This window comes from Megalops cyprinoides, chromosome 14 (genome assembly GCF_013368585.1).
Source record: "Megalops cyprinoides isolate fMegCyp1 chromosome 14, fMegCyp1.pri, whole genome shotgun sequence".
In the NCBI taxonomy this organism is placed as follows: Eukaryota; Metazoa; Chordata; class Actinopteri; order Elopiformes; family Megalopidae; genus Megalops; species Megalops cyprinoides.
The window spans coordinates 3022406-3042071 of record NC_050596.1 but is presented as its reverse complement, the minus strand read 5'-3'; the positions used below and the strand labels follow the sequence as shown (position 1 = coordinate 3042071).

Here is a 19666-nt window from a genome sequence, read left to right as displayed (position 1 = left end):
AGCAGAGGAGAGAATTCAACACTACAAAATAAAGGCACTAACTCTTCAAAGCATGAAGCAGCTCTCGTCATGACCTAGGGAAATAGCAAGAAAGGAGAGATAGCAAAAGGCACGGGCACAGACAGACAATCCCCTCTGGGGTTCAAGAGAACTCCCCTGACACACCTCACCTCACCGATCCTGGCTCTGCCTTCGATAAGGAACACCCCTGTGACCGGGCCCAGGCTGTCAATCACACCTTGGCCTTCTTCTGCCCAGTCCCGCCCATTGGTCCTGTGTGTGTCACATCTGACTTCTAAAAAACACAACTTCAAATCGTGAAGTCAAATCACATGCGCATTTAATCCCTAATTTCACATCTCTTGGGTCACAAAGTGTCCTTTCCATCCGACAGCAGCTTAGCCACTCTAGGGGTTAAATCAAAGCGCTAAGCATCTCCCCTCTCAGTCATAAATCAATCAGCAGCAGCTTATTGATCCTCGTGGATCAAGGGTGACATGCTTGACTGGGACCCAACACCAAAGAACTGAGGGACAAGTGTATTGTCTGTGGATGGAACAAAATCAGGTGGAAGGGACAGAAAATTCAGAGGAGCATATAGCTGTACGCAGCTTAAAAAAAAGTCCAAGCACCCAAACACTAATCAACTCTGTTTGCGCGTCATAAAATGCTCCCTTATCCAACATAACAAAAGTGTCTTAGGGATAAAAATCCAAACAAATCCCAAAATGTCACACAGCATTGCACAAGAAGCTGGGGGATCCACTTTAAATTGCTTTAATCATTGCGCTGTAACAAAGCAGCTAATCCCTCTTATAAGTGGGTGAGCAGAATTCAAACCCTCATTACACCAGTACTTTACTGTCCCTTCGTGTAATCCCTCTGCTGGGAAACCAAAGCCTACAAAAAACAAACTTAGCCTGACACAGTCTTTACATGTCCGTGCGCTGGAATATTACGTTCATATATGTTCATGGCCCACCATGCTTGGCGATATAGTCTCAGCAACAAGCCATGCTGCATTTTGTCATGCCAAGAGTTGGGGTGGTGCTTTGGATGGCTGCCGCCCTCTCCACATTGCCCTCTGATGGCCAAACCCAAAATGCTCACGCTAAGCACTGGCTCATTCCCCCCAGCCACATCTGGTCTTTCAGCTCAATCCCAAGACAGACCCTGGTTTGGTGAGACAAGGCTATTACTCTGCAGGAGAAAAGGGCAGGACAGAGTATCCATTCAGAGCTCAAGGGGATTCTCTCATCCAGATGCTAAGGGGCAAGACAGACCAGGGGTTCAGGGAGGGGGTAGGGATGGTAAGCCAGAGATACAGACTGTGATGCTTAGATGTTGTGAGCACTCCAAGACCAATTCACACCATTCACTTCATTTTTAATACAGAAATACCCACTATTGAAGCACCCTCAGTACAGGCTGGCATGGGCACACTTAGAACTTAAAGCAGGGTTAGAGCTTAAATCTTTAGGGTTATTATTCCCAACCACACTCCCCACCTATATGATGTCCCTTCAGGTTCAGTGCATCAGATCCCCCAGTGACAGCTGGACAGGTGACCACCCAAGACCGCTGAGCATCAATCCTGATTCCACAGACTTCTGCATTTTGGAAAAGCCCCAACCCTCCTCCTGTCTGCCTTCAAAATGCTTATATTTTAGTCTTAAGTAACCTTGCCTGAAGTGGCTAGGTTATAGAAGAATAAGGACTGTTCAAAATCAAATCTCACAACTTTGTGCTCTCCCCGGTCTACAATTTGTAACAGGAATATACACCCCAAATTACAAGAACACCCTAGGTAACTTTTAGGCTACTATGATGGATGATGACCTAAACCCAGGCTGTCCAAATAAATGGAGAGGAGAGGCTGTTACAGTCAATAAATAATCAATTTATTATTGTTCCATTTCATGTATGTTTGTGTTCGCTCAGTCTTTAGTTAAAAACAAGCAAGGCAATATACATTCATAAATAACAAGGAGAACACGCTAAACCAACAGGTGGCACACTGACAAAGATGCCAAAACCAAGAATTCTCTCACTGAGAGCCTGTGCCCACTTAACTGAAGCACAGTTGTACACTCTTGCCACTAGGGCGTGTCCACACAATACTGCTATGTAAACTTCGGCCAACAGGATCAGTTACAGTCAGGCCACAGATCATAGAGATGGGGGCAGCAAAGGGGCAAGGAAACAAAATAAATCAATAAAGAAAAAAATAATCATTCAGAAAAAAAGAAACAAAAAAAAACAAAACAAAAAGTACACCACTCTCAACTACTACAAAAGAGGAAGAGGAGCAAAAGCAGAGGGGAGAGGGAGGGAGGATCAGATACGCAGCAGCCGCTCACAGGCAAGCCGCTGATACGACACGGGCGAACCCGTGACGGCAGGGAAAGCTAAGAAAGGGGAGGAAGGGGGGCAAACTAATGAGGGGGCTATACTCTGCAGCCGGTAGACTCAGCCAAACAAACACTGACGCTACTCGACCGGCATTGATTAGACTACGCTAACCACTGCGTACACAGTCTCAGTCAATGCAACACGTACACACACCAAACACACTCACACACACGATACGAAAGAAAAAAAACACAAGACTGTAGAACATAAGGCTGGCTGTGACGCTAAACCAAAACAACAATAAAAAGAAGACGGGGAAAACAGTGATCAAATCCAGGTCCACAGTCACAACAAAATCTGTTGCGGGAAAGAGCAGATCTTAATATCTCAACAGCCTGGATGCCTATACCCGTATAGATCACAATGATAGACAACAGGAGATGTACATATATATGAGGCTACCATGCCTACCTTTACTCTCGGGGGTAAACGCTACTGGTGACCCAGGGAAGAGAGAGAAGCCCGGAGCTCTCGGTGCACTACAGTACAACAGGTGAATGTTACTACCAAGTGGCGAGCGATGACATTAAAACTCACAAGCGTAGTGAATTGAGAACAAGATGAAAGCAGTTACCTCACACACTTGGCTGGAATAAACCTCACAAGCTTCCATGGACAAACGGCACAGCTACCCGCAACAAACAGCTTTGTTTTAGGGACGACCGCGTGAGTTTCAAACAATCTCGAGGCACTTCTAAATACTGGAGGAAGTTGCGTGCAGATTACATGCCGTCGCACCAGGTGAACCTAATCAATTTGGTGACTACCGGGGTTCAACCGGCTACAAATTCAATGACTGACCTGTGAGTTTACTCTCTACTTTGATTTTTTTTAATAAAAAAGATGAAAAATAAAATCAAATTATTATGTATTTACTTCATGTTGGAGAGAGGACTTGGATCAATATCTACCTCGAAGCCTTAAAAGAAAGAGTTTCAGTGGTTTCCTAAAACACCCCTCTCAAAATGGTGCAAATAAAGACTGCCACAGGGAAAAGAGAAGAGTACACTGTACTGGGGGGCTCCAAAACACCAAAAGCACCTTAAAACAGAGACAGTCTTCAAATGCACCTGCCTCTGAAAGAGTTCCTCTCTGATCCTCATATGGAATGAGCAGCAAAGAGTTCTCTCCATTGTGGGTCGCCACAGCGAGCAGTTAACCTCAGCTTACAGACACAATCTATCTATGGGCTTGTATTTGGATATGCATCATGAGAAATGGTCTGTATCCTCCCTGCTCTAGAATGAAAAAGGTGGCAGGGAGGACATAATCAGTGATGGACAGGACTGGCACACTTGGGTGGCAGACAACCCCTGGGTTATTGGCTCCGACACACTTGAGAACTTGCTTTTGCATGTTTGCAGGGAATGCATCTTGTATGCATGAGCATGTGCCCACAGTACTGTGATGCGGCAAGCACAGAAACAGCACCTCCCATGCAGTTAAAACCTATTGACCCAACTCTCACCTACTGATCACACACAAACACGCTATAAAATCAGCTGATATCATTTCCTCCATCCAAAATATTACTTAATACAGGCTGTGTGCTTTGCCCTTAGCACGTAGCATGAAAAGAGCAAAAGCACACAGACAAAAAAATAACAGCCAGTTCTGTATTATTAACTTTAATCTTCATTTGCAAAGCAATTTCCTGTGCTGAAATACCATCTGGCCATAGACTGTGCGTGGCTTGATAACACATGGCATATTTTGATGTGGGTCTCCACAGAGAAGGACAGGAAACAATGATGATGAAGGAAACCAGCGGTGTGATGGCTGAAGATGGAGGTAGGCGTTGGATCATTTCCAACGAGAGGAAATCCCAAAGTGTAGGCATTTGTAAGTGCCTCGGGTACAATGGATGCAAACACAGTGGTTTGCTGACAGTCTGACAAACGCTACTGGAGAAACAGGTCAGAATTTTTGTTCTGAAAGTGTGCCGACACCTGGCAAATCAACAAACTCCTTCACTGGTCACCTGACACTGCACAGTCCAATCATAAAACAGCCTGGTTTAGTCACCCATATTTGACATATTCTTCCTGGCTCTGCAGAAAACTTTGCCTTCGACTCAGTGAAGGCAACACACGGAGAGGATATTCACTGCTTCTCTTTATGCATTGCCAATAACTGGAACCTGGGCTTTAGGGAAATATGAATGGTGTTCACCGGTGTGTAAATTGTGCTTTCTTGGTGTAAAATAGGTATGGCTGCAGTTTGAAGGAAGCTTCAAAAACACCATATAATCAGTGGCTCCTACACTTGGGATGCAGTTTATGTTGTACCATAGATTCTTAGCAGACAACCTCATCCAGACCATCTTACGTCCTTTACACATCATCTGTTTCTGTTTATATGGCTAAATATCTACTTAAGCAGTGTGGTTTAAACATCTTGCTCAAGGGCAAGAACAGCAGTACCCATCTAGAAATGGGTCCAGCAGTCTTTGGGCTACAAGGTCTTTAACTTCCCACTAATTCAAGGTTGGATTATGGACCGGGCCAGTGGGGCCAGTGCCCCGGGGCCTCAGACTGCCAGGGGGCCTCCAAGCCTCACGCCACATGTGGTGTGTGGCCCAAGACTTCCGAAGGAAGTTGAACGCCAGGGCCCTCAGTGCGCACAGCGCAAGTTGACCACTAGGCCCCTGGGTGCTTATAGCATGAGTTAACCACTAGGTCTCCCCAGACCCCTCAGTGCTTACAATGTGAGGGCCCCCAGGCCCCTTGGCGTTTAAAATGTGAGCTCACCACTAGGGCCCCCCAGACCCCTCAGTGCTTACAATGTGAGGGCCCCCAGACCCCTTGGTGATTAAAACGTGAGCTGACCACTACTGCCCCCCAGACCCATCGGCATTTACAATGTGAGAGCCCCCAGACCCCTTAGTGTTTAAAACATAAGCTGACCTCTAGGGCCCCTGGGCCCCTCAGTGCTTGCAGTGTGAGGGCCCCTGGGCCCCTTGGCGTTTAAAGAGTGAGCTGACCACTAGGGCCCCTGGCCCCTGGGTGCTTACAGTGTGAGTTGACCACTAGAGCCCCCAGGCCCCTCAGTGCATACATCGAGCATAACACCTAGGCCCCTTGGTACATACAGTGCATGCGTAAAATGAGAGCCTCTTGGAGAGTACAGTGCTTCTGTACAACTGAGTCACTGATTGGCACACTACAATATGCTGTGATATGATACATGATATTCACCACCAAGTCAGTTCATTCCGCGTAACAGGACAGTTTGAAGGGTTTCAAGGGTCTCATCCCGACGGCGTCCACATAATCGCCGGGGGAAGACGCCCCTCCCCCACCTAGGACAAGCCGACCATCTCTCTCTGCTCCTCACTCCGGCCTACACCCGCCTCCGAAAACAAACAAAACCGAGCACACAAACCATCAGAACATGGCCTGAAAATGCTCTCTCTCAGCTACAGGACTGTTTTGCTTGTACAGAATGGAGCATCTTTGAACAGCAGGACCTAGAGGCATACACAGAGACTGCGCTTTTCTACATAAAGAGCTGCGTAGAAAATGTCACAGTGGACAAACGCATCCGGGTTTTTCCAAACAACGAATGAAGTCCAGACTCTGATCAGAGCTCGTAACTCTGCCTTCAGGACGGGAGACAGCTCACTGTACAGCATTACCAGAGCCAACCTGAGAAGAGGCATCCAACATGCCAAGGAGGTCTACAGGAGGAAGATGGAGGGCTACCTCATGGACAACAACCCTCGGCAGATGTGGAGGGGCATCCAGGCCACAACCAACTACAAAGGCCAGAGCCCAACGACCACCGGCAGCAGCAGCACGCTGGCAGAGGAGCTGAACAGCTTCTTTGCCCGCTTTGAGACCACCACACACCTGCACTCACTGCCTCCCCACAACTCCAGCACCCCCCCCCCTCTCTCTCCAGGAGCATGAGGTGAGAAGGACACTGAGAGCAGTGAACCCCAGGAAAGCTGCTGCTGACAGCATCCCGGGGACTGTGGTCAAGGCATGCGCAGACCAGCTGGCAGGGATCCTCACCAAGCTGTTCAACCTCTCCCTGACACATGCCACCGTCCCTTCATGTCTGAAGGCCGCCACCATCATCCCCATTCCTAAAAAACCTGCTATAGACAGTCTCAGTGACTACAGACCCATAGCCCTCACGTCTGTAGTCATGAAGTGTTTTGAGCGGCTAGTCTCTCAGCACATCAGAGACTGCCTCCCTCCCTCCTTCGACCCCCACCAGTTCGCTTATAGAGCGAACCAATCTACAGAGGACGCCATCGCCATAACACTTCACAGAGCGCTGATCTGATCATCTGGAGAACCGGAAGAGCTATGTGAGGATGCTCTTCGTGGATTACAGCTCAGCGTTTAACACAATCATCCCGGACATACTAGTTACCAAACTGTTCAAACTGCAGATCCCCCTCCCCACCTGCACCTGGATCATACATTTTCTCACAAACCGCCCACAATCTGTCAGACTTGGCCCCCACCTCTCCTCCACGCTCACACTCAGCACTGGTTCTCCTCAGGGCTGCGTGCTGAGCCCCCTACTGTACGCCCTGTACACTTACGACTGTGCTCTGTCCCACCCAACCAACGCCATCATTAGGTTTGCGGACGACACCACCGTGGTTGGGTTCATCTCCGATGGGGATGAGATGGCATACAGGGCTGAGATAGAGAAACTGTCTGTGTGGTGCTCAGAAAATAACCTGTCACTGAACGTCCTTAAAACAAAAGAACTCATCATGGACTTCAGGAAACACAGACAAGTCCACGCCCCTCTCCTCATAAATGGAGAACGGGTGGAAACTGTCACCACCTTCAGGTTTCTGGGCACCCACATCTCTGCAGATCTCTCCTGGACATCCAACACCAAGGCCTTAGTGAAGAAGGCTCAGCAGCGGCTGCACTTCCTGTGTGTCCTCAGGAAGAACAACCTGGACAAGAAGCTGCTGCTGGCCTTCTATCACTCCTCTGTGGAGAGCATATTAACATACTCTCTGGGGGTGTGGTAAGCAGGCTCCACAGCTGAGGACAGGAAGGCTGTGCGGAGGGTTATTAACACCGCCCAAAAAATTATCGGCTGCCCTCTGCCCTCCCTGGACGACATATCCAGATGCCTCAGTAAAATTAAGGCCATCACAGGAGACCCCTCACATCCCGCCTATCACCTGTTTGACCTGTTGCCCTCCGGACGGCGCTTCAGGTCAATCAAGTCCCACACCACCAGACCAAAAAATAGTTTCTTCCCCTGGGCCATACGGACTGCTAACAAACACTGACCCCCCCCCCCCCCCCAACCCTCAACCTCAATACAACTGTGCAATTCCACTGTGCAAGTAGTTTTTAAAAGTCCATATTAACGAACAAATTTTTCTTTATATTTCTTTTCATTTACAATGTGTCTTCTTTTTAAATTTGTAAATTTGTATTTTACTGTATTTATTGTATTTTATTGTATATTTTTTTCCTTTGTCGTGTGCCTTATTTGTATTGTGTTTACATAAATGTTCCTCAGTGCGCTGCTGTTGCAGACCACCCACAATTTCGTTGCACCCCCACCGTGCAATGACAATAAAGTCTATTCTGATTCTGATATTATGGCAAGCTGTTCGTTATTTGACTTACCATAACTAGCTATCCCTTTATCTTAGCTAGCTGCCCATTTTTCCTAGCTTCCTGCCCATATGATTCAGTTTGTTAACAGAAATTAGTCATCTAGCTGCCATTTTTGCCAGCTAGCTGACCTTACAACCAAATTAGCTGCACTAAAAAGCCAGCTAGTTAACTAGCTATTGGCCTAAAACTCAGCTGTCTAACTAGTTAGGTGGCACACAACTTAACTAGTTAGTTAGTTGGCATTTGTTCGCGGGTCGTCTTTGTGAAAGAGGTATAAAATAAAGGGGTAGCTAGCTACAGTGGGTTGAATAAATGTTAAAACAGCATGCCATAGTCATGATGCTTAAATAAAAGCTACTAGCTAGCTAACTATTAATGCTATTAGTTCAAAACTACTATTAGTTCAAAACATGGGATGCTGTGGCCGTGGGAATAAAAACCTCATTGAGAGCTTATTAGCTAGCCCAAGTTTGGTGGTACGTGCAATGATGATAATGAGAAAAGAGATACTCGAATTGAGGCCGCTGGACTATGTGCTAAATTGGACACCTTAGAGATGGTGTTAATGGCACATTTCTGGGACATCATACTTGACCGGTTCCACGCTACAAGCATGCACCTACAGAAAAGTGACATTGGCATCTCTGTCGCAGCACAGCTTTTGTCTTCGTTAAGGGATTTTGTGGCAGGACAGTGAAACCAGTTTGAGGCTTTTGAAAGGGCAGCCTTAAGTGTGACAGGAGTCTCTCAGTCATATAAGCATGATCTTCAGCGAAAGAGGAAACACAACACATTTACAGATGAGAGCTCAGAGCCAGGTGTGACACTGGAGGAGAGAGAGAAGTTCAAAATAGAAACATTTTATGAGGTCGTTGATAAGCTCAAAATACAGAGAGAGAAGTTCAAAATAGAAACATTTTATGAGGTCATTGATTAGCTAGTGGCATGCCTTGAACATTGCTTGGACACTTAAAAGCGTTTGACCAGTCTCTTTGGAGTTCTGTTTATGACAGATCAGGTGTCTAACAGTGATGTCATAGTGGAAAAGGTAAATGCACTCTCCGCTGTATATCCATCAGACCTGAACATGAACTTTGCCAACAAACTAATCCAATTCAAGTCATCATGTCTGACTCTGAGGGTGAGAAGTGCCCAACTAAATTGCTTGAGACGTTGCAGGCACTTAATCTGCAGTCAGTGTTCTCCAATGTTTTTGTGGCACTTCGGATTTTTCTAACTTTTCCAGTGATAAACTGTCAGGGTGAGCGAACGTTAGGCAGAATAAATCTCCCTTTTAGGCAGAATAAAAAATGAGCTGCAGAGTAGCATGTGCCAAACACATCTCAGCTCATTGTGACTTATGTCAATAGAGTCAGAGCTTGTCAGACAGCTAGATTTTGACGATCTAGTGGATGATTTTGCGAGGGGGAAGGCAAGAAAGACACCAATATAGGAAAGCGGGGAGGGGGGCTTCAAAAGACATGTGCCCAGGGGCCTCACGGGACCATGATCTGGCCCTGCACTAATCCGTGTTGCATGTGTCTTTCTGGTGGTGTCAGATAATGCAAAGCATGAAAAAATGTCTTATGGTAGGCCAGAGAGATAAAGAGACACAAGCTCTGACTTCCACGACTTTATAGCTTCCTGTTCAGACAATGGCATCAATTGCAAAGTTATGTCCCAGAATTCCACTTTATGGCAAAACAGTGCACAGGCATGGTAAGACTGAACCAGAGACACAGAGACTGTCACTGCTTCACCCGTATACTTATTGGCAAAGGTGTGAGGTTTGGTTTGGTGGCACACCATGCCTCTACCTCTCCATGCACATGTCCATACCCTGGCAGGCCTGATGAGGCCACGCTCAGCCAGGTATCACGTGTCTCATCCTGGATTTTTGCTCCCATCCACAGACAGAGTGCGGTACCCCTTCCAAAGGAAGCCAGACATCTCAGAAAAATCTCTAAGCCCTCTCCACTCTGAGACACTCATTACGCATAGCACCCACTACTTAACCGTACTCAAATAGCGCTAACAGTAACATGACAACTACACTAAGCCATGTGTCATTCAGCTCTGCTTTTGAAGGTATATATCTCTTCACCTCCTGATCACTGCTTCTGCTTTTATGAACAGGCAAAATTTGGCAAACATGCATGGAGGGTAATGACTGTGACCACCTTGTGGGAAATTTCAGTTTATGTAAATCAAGACAATGTATTGTAGCACCCTTCAGATGAAATGGTCTGTCATCAACTAACAGATTTTACATTGGTTAGAATACTGCAATTTTTATGTGCATTATTTGGATGTGAAAAGCAGCACAGTGTGTTTGTGTGTGTATCTATGTGTTTGCACGTTCTGTATGTGGAGTGCAGAAGTCTGTGAACACTCCAACAGAGACAGAGAACTTCTGCTCACCCTCACTCCTCTATCCAGACATACACAGCTGTCTCTCTACTCCTCTGTCCTCATGTAAGCACCAGCATCTATGAGGCACATCTATGGCCATCTGCTCACACCAGTAAAGCATGCAGTTTTCACAATCCTGCCCATGTGGCTTTTTTGCTTAGGATCTTGCTTGGATCTTGTGACAATTTGAGCTACACATAGTGTTATTTTCCTCTGTCACAGGTGGGAAAAACATACCAAATGTGTCTTACCTCACATACTGGAAGGCTCTTGTTTGGGATCCTGACCCATACACCTTAAAAAAGAAATGAATAAAAGCACATTTTCAGAAGCTTGTACTTCTGCATCAGAGAAGGTAACTGGCAACAATCATCACATTGATGTCAATGAAACTACAGCATGTGATATTTATATCATATTTTGTCCAATAACTCAGATCATAATTCCACACAGCTGGGAGACTGGGGCATAAGGTGATCCAGGATGATCATCTGAAAGCAAGTTTTCCTGGGGGTACACAAGCCCTGAGTCTTCCCTGAGTCTGTCCCAGTCAACAGACTGCAGGCCGAATTGATCTACTGCAGTGTAGGCCTCTTTTAGTGATCTCTCTCTATACCCTTAGGGGTCTTGAACATCCTCTGAAATTCTGTTCTTGTTTCCTCCAATTCCTACCAGGCTTTAATCAAGATGTATTTTGGGTGGAATTTTCTGAAAACTATGCTATGAGGTAGAGATGATAGAGAGCGTCTGCTGAAATAAGCTGGTGTCTTCCCATTTGATTTATGTTTGAAAGGCCTTTGACTTGCAGGTTATGCACATGGCTGTAACCAGGGTTTGAAAAATAGTGAGGTCTGGGTGGGGGGGAACTTGTTGTTGTTGTGGGGTTAGGTTTTGTCAAAATTATACATATAAACATTACATACATAGGAGGCCTGTTGCTATTTACAAGAAACAAATTTTATTTGTGTTTTAATTGTAAGGTACACCATCTGAGCTGGATTGTACTGAATAACCTCTAAAGTGGGTTCTGTATTTGGGGATTGCCCCTCATGGTGCTGTTTTAAATTTGGCTTCTTTGTCGGAAAGATATCTAAAGTATTATGTTTTAACCTTTTTGGCATTTCTGCCCTGCTCTGTGCTGCTTGTTTTCTGTAGGGACAGGCATTGTTAAATTAGACCCATAATCAATGTGTTGATAGTGTACTGTAAAGTAGGTGTGGAGCTTTCATATTAGTATGCATTGCTGAATGAATAATAAATCGTAAGAACATTATCTAGAGCATCAAAATACATAGGTCTACGGTATCAAGCATGATAATTAAGCTAAAGTTATTTGTAACCTTAGCTAGCTATAAAAATAAAAGAACAATGCTTGCAAGTAACACCATTACACGCTAACGTCATTATACACTTATATTCATTTCCAAATTTGGCTTTGAAATGTTTTGTAGGCCTACTATTATTGATACCGTCACCTACATAAGCTGTTTTTTAATCAATGGCGTTGTGTGAAACATTAGCTAGCCTACTAATATGAAAGAAATAGCCTAGCCATTATGGCCAGAGTAAGCATTTTTAACATGTTTCATTCAATTGCCTTTACTCCAGATGCTGTATCAGGTTACTGTTTTGAACAGATAATGGCGTAACAATCATTGCTTTTGTCAGGAGTGACACTATGCCCAGATAGTTCGCCCTCCTAGGGATCCGCCCGCCACAAGAATGCCAGGACAAGGTGAGTAGGAGCAACTCTTTATTCTTTTTTAAAAAAAACACAAACTTAACAACGCAATTCATAAAATCTGAGACGCCACTATCCCTCTCCCAGCGAAGCCCTTCCCCCTATCCTTCTATCCACCCCTGTCTGCCCTCCCCGGCTACAAACAGGCGGGAACGCTACCCAGCCGCTCACACCAAAAGAAGAAAAGAAAAAAGAAAAAAGGAATCCCCACACACACACTTAGCCTCACTGCACACCCGTGATCTGGCGTCCCCGCCCACCTGGACGCCGGGAGAGAGAGGACTACTCAATTTCACTGTCGAGGGGGAAGTGCTGCCGCTGTGGGGGAGGCTCCTCACACGCACGCACGCACACGCACACCACACAAGACGTACAAACGAAACGAAAATATAAGTGGGGACGTAGCTCAGCCCGCGCCACACTGCCGGGCTTCGCCTACGTCCCAAAAAAACAAAAAAAGAAATTAAATAGACTCCAGACAAGGCCCCCGCGTCACTCCTGCGGGGGCTGGCGGCTCCGGCGGCGACCCACGTCTTCTCCCCGGTAGTAACTCCGCCGGCTCCGCGGGATCGCACTGAGGGAGACACAGAACAGCAGCCGGTCAGCCCTCCCTCTCCACCCCGTGCTGGTGACCCACGCACTCTCTTAAGGTTTCGCGGTGCCACCTCCCTTCCAGCTAGGGGATCACCTCCCCAGCACGCGCTTCCACGGGGTGGGGGCTCCCTTCGGCCCCGGCTGCGTCCGGAACCAAGCGTTGTTTTCCCCGCTCCCTCAGGGATTCACCGCTAGAGCCCCTTCGGTCGCCGCTCTTCTGAAGCCGCCTAAAACACACAAACACACTCGCGCATCTCGCACACCAAAGCAAAAACCAAAAGAAATTAAACAAAGCAAACTCAAAACGCGCTCTGGGTCGCGACTCCCAGAGCTCAAAGCAAAAAACGGCAAACCAAAATAAACCCTAAACTCAGCCGTGCCGGCACGTTCAAAAGAAAAAAAAGAAATCAAAAACCTGGCTCCACGCTAAAATCCCGTGTGATAACCTCCGTCAGCGTCTCTGGCGTGCTACTCCCACTCACCTGCCTAAATAGTCCCAGCAAAATTACTTACAGACAGGCAACAGGTGCGGAGCACACACCAGGCAGCGAACACCGTCAATTACCAATTATTCCATCCCGAGCCCCCTCGCTCTCCCAGGGAGTGCAGCGCGGTCATGTCAGGAGGAACTCCTGACACTTTGTCTTACCGAATGGTATGGTGCCAGTTCACACAAGCCACCTGCTGCTGCCAATGTGCGTAAATTCCAATTGCTGCTGTCAGTGGAAGTGCTGATAATGCAAGGGGCTGCACTCGCGCCCTCTCTCACAACTCTCACACACAGCGGACACTAAATAACAATTTGAAACTGAATTAAGCATGCACTCGTCTCAGAGGAGAAGTTCTCAACCACTGATTTTTTTATCCAGTTGTATTTAGCTTCAAATTTTATTTTTAGCTCTAAAAAACTTACCGAAGTCTGGACCTCGGTGACCTCATAGCTGGTTATGGGCATGGTTATGCAGGGAGTGGAATATGTCTCTGCAAGCTGTCACGTACAAGTAGCCTATAACTCTTCATTCAGGTTGCAGTGTGATCTGTGACTCTCTTTAGGGGTGCAGTGTGGGCTGATTGACTCCCCACAGGGGCCCAAGGTGATTTGCTCTCTCTGAAGGTATGTTGGCAAAGAACTGTGACTCAACATGTGGGTGCAGTGTGATCTTACTGTGACCCTCCATGGGGGGAAAACGGAACCTCACTGGGACTCTCTGTGGAGGTGTAATGGGACCTGGCTGAGATTCTCCATGGAGGATCCTGGCTTACCGTGAGTGGTTCTCCCTGTAGAGCCTGCAGAATGAAATTACTGACCACCCCGCCGTCGTTCATATGCATCCGGGCACCGAATGTGTTGAAGATCCTGGCCACCCTTACCTCCACTCCTTCCTGTGAGACACAGGAAGAGGAAGTGAGCTCTGAACCTCTGCCTGTGACCCTTGAACCACTATGCCAATAAATCAGGGTAACAGTGTACAATGTGGATAGTTAGTGTTAAAAAGCTTGGAATCCTTAGCCTAACTTCTTCATCTGTTGATACCCATCAGAAAAAAGGCAAGCTTGAACATTTTAAGAATATTATTTGTCATCAATAAATAGTGGCTTATTAAAAGACCATGTCATAAATGTCCACCTATTTGGGTCATTTGATTTCAGACTATGAAAATTTAATTGTTTTGTTTGTTTGTGAAAGGCATATGTGACATTCTGAGTTTTCTGTGAATGAAAATGAAAAAAGCACACTGAGAACGAAGCCACCACTTTTTAGGAACATAATGCCACTAGAAAACATAAGCATGGAGAAGCATGTTATGGATTTTCTCTTGCTTTGGACAGCCAGTGCGGCTGGCAAACTGCTGGAAAAAACAGAATATACTGTGAGCCAACTGCCCTTTCTGTGCAACCTGGAATGCAGGAAGAACAGACAATACCCTACATATGCTCTGGGAGTGCCCAGCTGTTTCTGGGCTCTGGAACAACATCACAGCTTTCATGTGTGAAAGCAGCAGCAAAGAAAACTATTTTACAGGCCTGGTTCACTCCTGCTCTTCCAATGTTAAATGGGATCCCATGTCCAGTCTACTGCTGCCCTTAAGAGGTGCTCTGCTAGACTGGATGAAGCTGAGAGTGGAATCATTAAACCTTGGGCTAATATTATAGAAATGATCAGGGGCTGCTGTAATACCTTTTTATGCTATTAATTTTCAAAGGAATGTCCTGTAGGTATAAACATCATAACTACAATTATTGTGTTATCCTTGTGGTTGAACCCTGTATTGTAAAGTTGATGCTTCTTACTTTATAAAACCAATAAGAAATAGTTATTTAAAAGCTCTTAGTGCTGGTCGGAGGCAGAGGGCCAAAGCAGACAGACACTGTGACATCTCACAAGACTCCTAAGACATGGGTCTGAGCTGAGGGAGTAAAAGTGAAAACTGTGAGCAAAATCTGCGAGGGAGAAGTGTGAGGGAAACAGTTCCTTGTGAAGCAACTAAAATGCTCAAATTTATTCCCCCCGGTGGACACGCCGTACAGGCGGAAGGTTCTACAATGCAGGCACCAGCTGGTGACACTTGAATCTGCTGAAAGATTCATTAGATTTCTGTCATTTGGCTGATGCTCTTATCCAGAGCAACTTACATATCTGTGACGCACATAATGAGGCATATTCACAGTATTATGGGTACAAAAATCATCCCTTACAGTATCCCTAAACAGTATCACTGAATAACACAGAGCAACAATCACTATCAGTGCTGTTAGGTACAAATGGAGAGGATGCTATACAATGAGCCAATTACAGGAGTGCTACAACAGCAGCAATCAGGAACCCCATACGGAGTGTGAGGCGGTAGGTTCTCAGCCCATGCCAGAATGCGGGTCCACAGTCCTGTCTCCCTGGCTGATGCAGGTGGACGATGGGATGAAGACTCCCCTCTGCTTCCCGAAAACAGCCCCGTGACCTTGGTGCCATGTTTGCTCTCCATCACTGTCCTGCATCTGCTGCTTGCTCACATCAGAGTGTGCTGCTCTTGAGGACACTCTCCAGCAGTGGCACATCAGTCAGCCTGACATGATAACCATGGGCTGGGCAGGGAGGGGTTCAGACACGGCCTCCATTCAAGAAGACCGCTGCTTTGCAAGTCAAGTCAGTATAATATGCCACTGACGTCAACGCTGAGACAGAGAAGAAAAAAAACTGTTTAGTTTGTCTGCTGAGAGTAACCCTGCCACACAGGCATGAGTGCTTGTGTATCACGTGCACAGATCTATCCAAATGTCACGGCCCCTTGTCACAAAAACAGCAAAAAAAGGATGCCAGTGCAAGTCTGGTGAACAAATAAATAATATCGTGTAAAAAAATAAAAAAATAATAGATAAATGTATGTCTATACCATGACAGAAATGGGGAAAATGGAACACAGAACACAGCAACATGATACAATAAAGCTGGATTACAGCTGGGAAACTACCACAACTTCATAGCATCTACACCACTCGATGCAAAAGGAAAGCCAAAAACATCATTAAGGACACCAGCCATGTTCTGTTCTCGCTCCTTCCATCTAAAAAAAATGTTACTGGAGCATCAAATCATGCACCACCCGTCTCAGTAACAGTTTCTTCCCACAGGCAATCAGGTTGCTGAACAGCTGACGCAACCATATTATGCACTGCACATTGTCATGGTATAATATGTAATGCTATTATGTACTGTATTCTGTGTATATAATGTAATGTTATTGTGTACTGTACTCTGTATATATAATGTACTGTATATCTACATGTGCAAGGTGTACATAGTCTATGTAGGTGTGTAGTATCCTTCTTTGTTGGTTTTGTGATGTGCCCTTCATGTTAAGGCAGAGAGAGTCGGAGCACAAGTATTTCATTGCATTTTTAATACACATGACAATAAAGTTGAACTTGAATTGAACTTAACAGTATGTGACCTAAGTGACACAAGGCAGATACAGTCCACTCGTATGACAATCTCATCCAGCTGGCTGGCTAGGCATTGCATTCATTTTTTGTGCTGGATACAAATCAAACATTACAGAGAAGGTCTGGGAGTGATTTTTAATACAGTGAACAAGTAAGCTCCATGTGTGATGCTGTCACCTGTGTGTGTATGTGCTCAATAGAGCATTCTGCTGTACCCAGACCAGGAAAGGAAAGTGCTCAATCTTAACGCACTCTAAATGTAAATTAGACTGAAAATATTAAAAATCCTATTCCCCTGTGAGAATGTATTTTTGTACATCTAGTTTAACTCTGCTTGAGCTAGAGTCTACACTGCAAAATACAATTTGATGATGTGATTTCTTTGTGTGTGCATGCGTGTGTGTGTGTGTATGTGCGCATGAGTGCGTATGTATGAAGAGGAGCAGGTGTTTCAAATGGATGTATTTCTGAACATATGTTGAAACTGAGAACATTCCCCGTGCATATGCACAATATAATGTAGAGCAGCACATCCTCAATGATTTTTCACTGGTTTTTAGGGCAGCACGGCATATTAGCATTGCCAGAGGGAGATACATATTGAGTCCTTATCGACGCTCCATTCATTAGGAATCAGACGAAACCTGCGTGGTTTTCAGAGACAGGCACTGTGAAGGTCACAGGGATTTTCCCACAAAACCAAGAGACAAATGAACCATCTCCTGAATCCTCCTTAATGGCAATTGACAGATCCTGTTCGCTATGGGGAAATCTCATGAAACACATTCTCCAAATAAGTACTTATAATATGTGTTTCAGTAGGACCTGAGGCAGATTCTGAGTTTGACATGCTCAGTGGAGGTTAGATGGAGTTCATCACTCTCACCAGCCTTTTTCAGTTGAAAATCTCACCTCTGACATTCCATAATGCAGGCTGCCCCTCATAATAATGTCTACAGACAATCCTCCAATCGCTAACTGAATCTTCATGGAGTCTGTGTGTCATTGTCAAAGAGCTATGGATGTTGGTACATTAAAACACATAACAATAACTGATACTGTAATGCAAAGAACCAAGGTTTTCTTTCTCCGGTTTATGCTCCATCCTCATGCTCTTCAGCTCAACTGTAAACCTGCATTTGAGATCCATGTCGCAAGCCTGCATTTCTTCACAGCTTCAGTCGGATGTGACAGCGGCTGGCTCTGATCTAATAAAAGCCCACATCAGTGGCAGTAATCGTTTTTAGACAGGCATCGCTGGTGTGGCAGGATGTTTAATTCCTAATTTTCATTTCATCATCTCTTTACAAAATTGACCAAGGGAAAGGAAAAAAATACAAAAAAACATGCAATAAACCCATAAACCTTGCCTCAGTCCTCAGACAGTAATCTAAGCCAGGCGATAAACACAGAGAGCGCTAAGACAACAGCTGGCAAGGGCTTCCAATAAAGACAGTCTTTTAGTGGCTGCCAGGACCTGTGCCACAGCATTTTGAAAGAGCAGTCAATCCCAGATGTTAGTCTCATGATAATCATGTTCCCCACTCCCAAAACTCCCAGTTGGGTACCTGCTCTATGACAATTAATATACCTCATCACATGGAGGCCACCTCATTGAACTGCAGCGATTTCTGCACAGCGCCCTCTAGAGGCACAGTAGCTGAGACAGAGATAGATACCGGAACACAATCCATTAAAATACACACAATTAAAGCATACATGGGACAGAATCCCATGAATACCAACAATAACACATTATAAAATGCACAAAAACCAGTTATTACTGCTCCAGCCACGTGCTTTCTAATTACTTTTGAAGCACTCTGGCTTTGGCGAAAAGGCAGTTATGGTTATGTGGCTGCAATCCTTCCCTTGGAAATAGAGGAATTAAACAATTAACCATCACGTGATTTGGGGGGAGTGCCCTGACAGTCTCGTGATGGAACTGAGAAAAACAAATAAAACTGCAAACAGAAAAAGGCTCAAGAAACATAAAGGAGTCGTCCATTAAAGCCGATGACTGGAGTGTATTACTTCAGTACTCAAAGGAACATAACCACTTCCTAATTGCCTCCACAGTCTGGCTGCTCTCAGACAGCTCTGTTAAAATGGTCACCCCCCTGCCACTGCCCAGGTTGAGTAACCTCTCATGCTAAAAGCTACAGGTAATCCCACAGGAGTTTGTCAATTAGCTGCAGCTAGCGAAGCCATATCTCCAAACGGGTGCCGAAAATGCTTAGATAATTATAAAAAATTGAATCGCTATTAGAGGGCATAAAAATCTCTACAATGACACAACTGCAATAATACTCTACTTAATGGATCATAACTTGTTATGAAAACATAATTAACAAGTTGACATGTGAGGACATTTATCAATATGATACCAAATCGGTTTTCTAAGTGACTGGCAACATCACATCGTGCCTCAGGTTAGGTTACATTTCTGAACAGGTTACATCTCTCACATTTAGGTTATATTTGAGATTTGCTTTATCAATATTTTTTTTGGGGGGGTGGGGGGGTTGGGGTTAAAGTACACATTACATGAAAAGGGCTTACAAAGAAACCTCACTGGCTCTGTATCTGTATATAAAAATTTAAAATTTGAATAAAAAAAAGATCTATTTATCTTAGGATGATAGTGGAAAACAGTGGGCATAAATCAGTCCACACAGGCAATTAGTCTTCTTATGGAAAAATACATTCACCCCTCCTCTAAAGAAGCTAAACCAATTAGCTCCACTTGGTCTGTTCCTGAAGTAAGCACGCGATTAGGAAACATTAACTTGACGCAAATTTGCCAATTTACGTCATCAGGATACATTTTTGGACAGCATGCAATGGAAAGAGGTTTCTTGAAGAAAAGAAGCGCACAAAGACTTTGAGACCAGCAGGGAAAAGTCAGCTGGCAGAAGGCAAGAGACCAGAGGGCAGAACTTTCTCCTGCCTTACTGGT

At 45.3% G+C, this 19666-nt stretch overlaps 1 protein-coding gene across 1 annotated transcript in view; it reads right to left on the bottom strand.

Annotated features, from left to right (window-relative positions):
• Positions 1-19666, bottom strand: part of LOC118789366 (UDP-glucuronic acid decarboxylase 1-like) — a 55374-nt gene that overhangs the window by 9796 nt on the left and 25912 nt on the right. The window contains exons 5-6 of the mRNA XM_036545755.1: positions 14032-14151; positions 10685-10728 (exon numbers count right to left, since the gene is read on the bottom strand). Of these exons, the coding sequence (XP_036401648.1) occupies positions 10685-10728; positions 14032-14151 (164 nt within the window). The remainder of the gene's footprint in view (positions 1-10684; positions 10729-14031; positions 14152-19666) is intronic.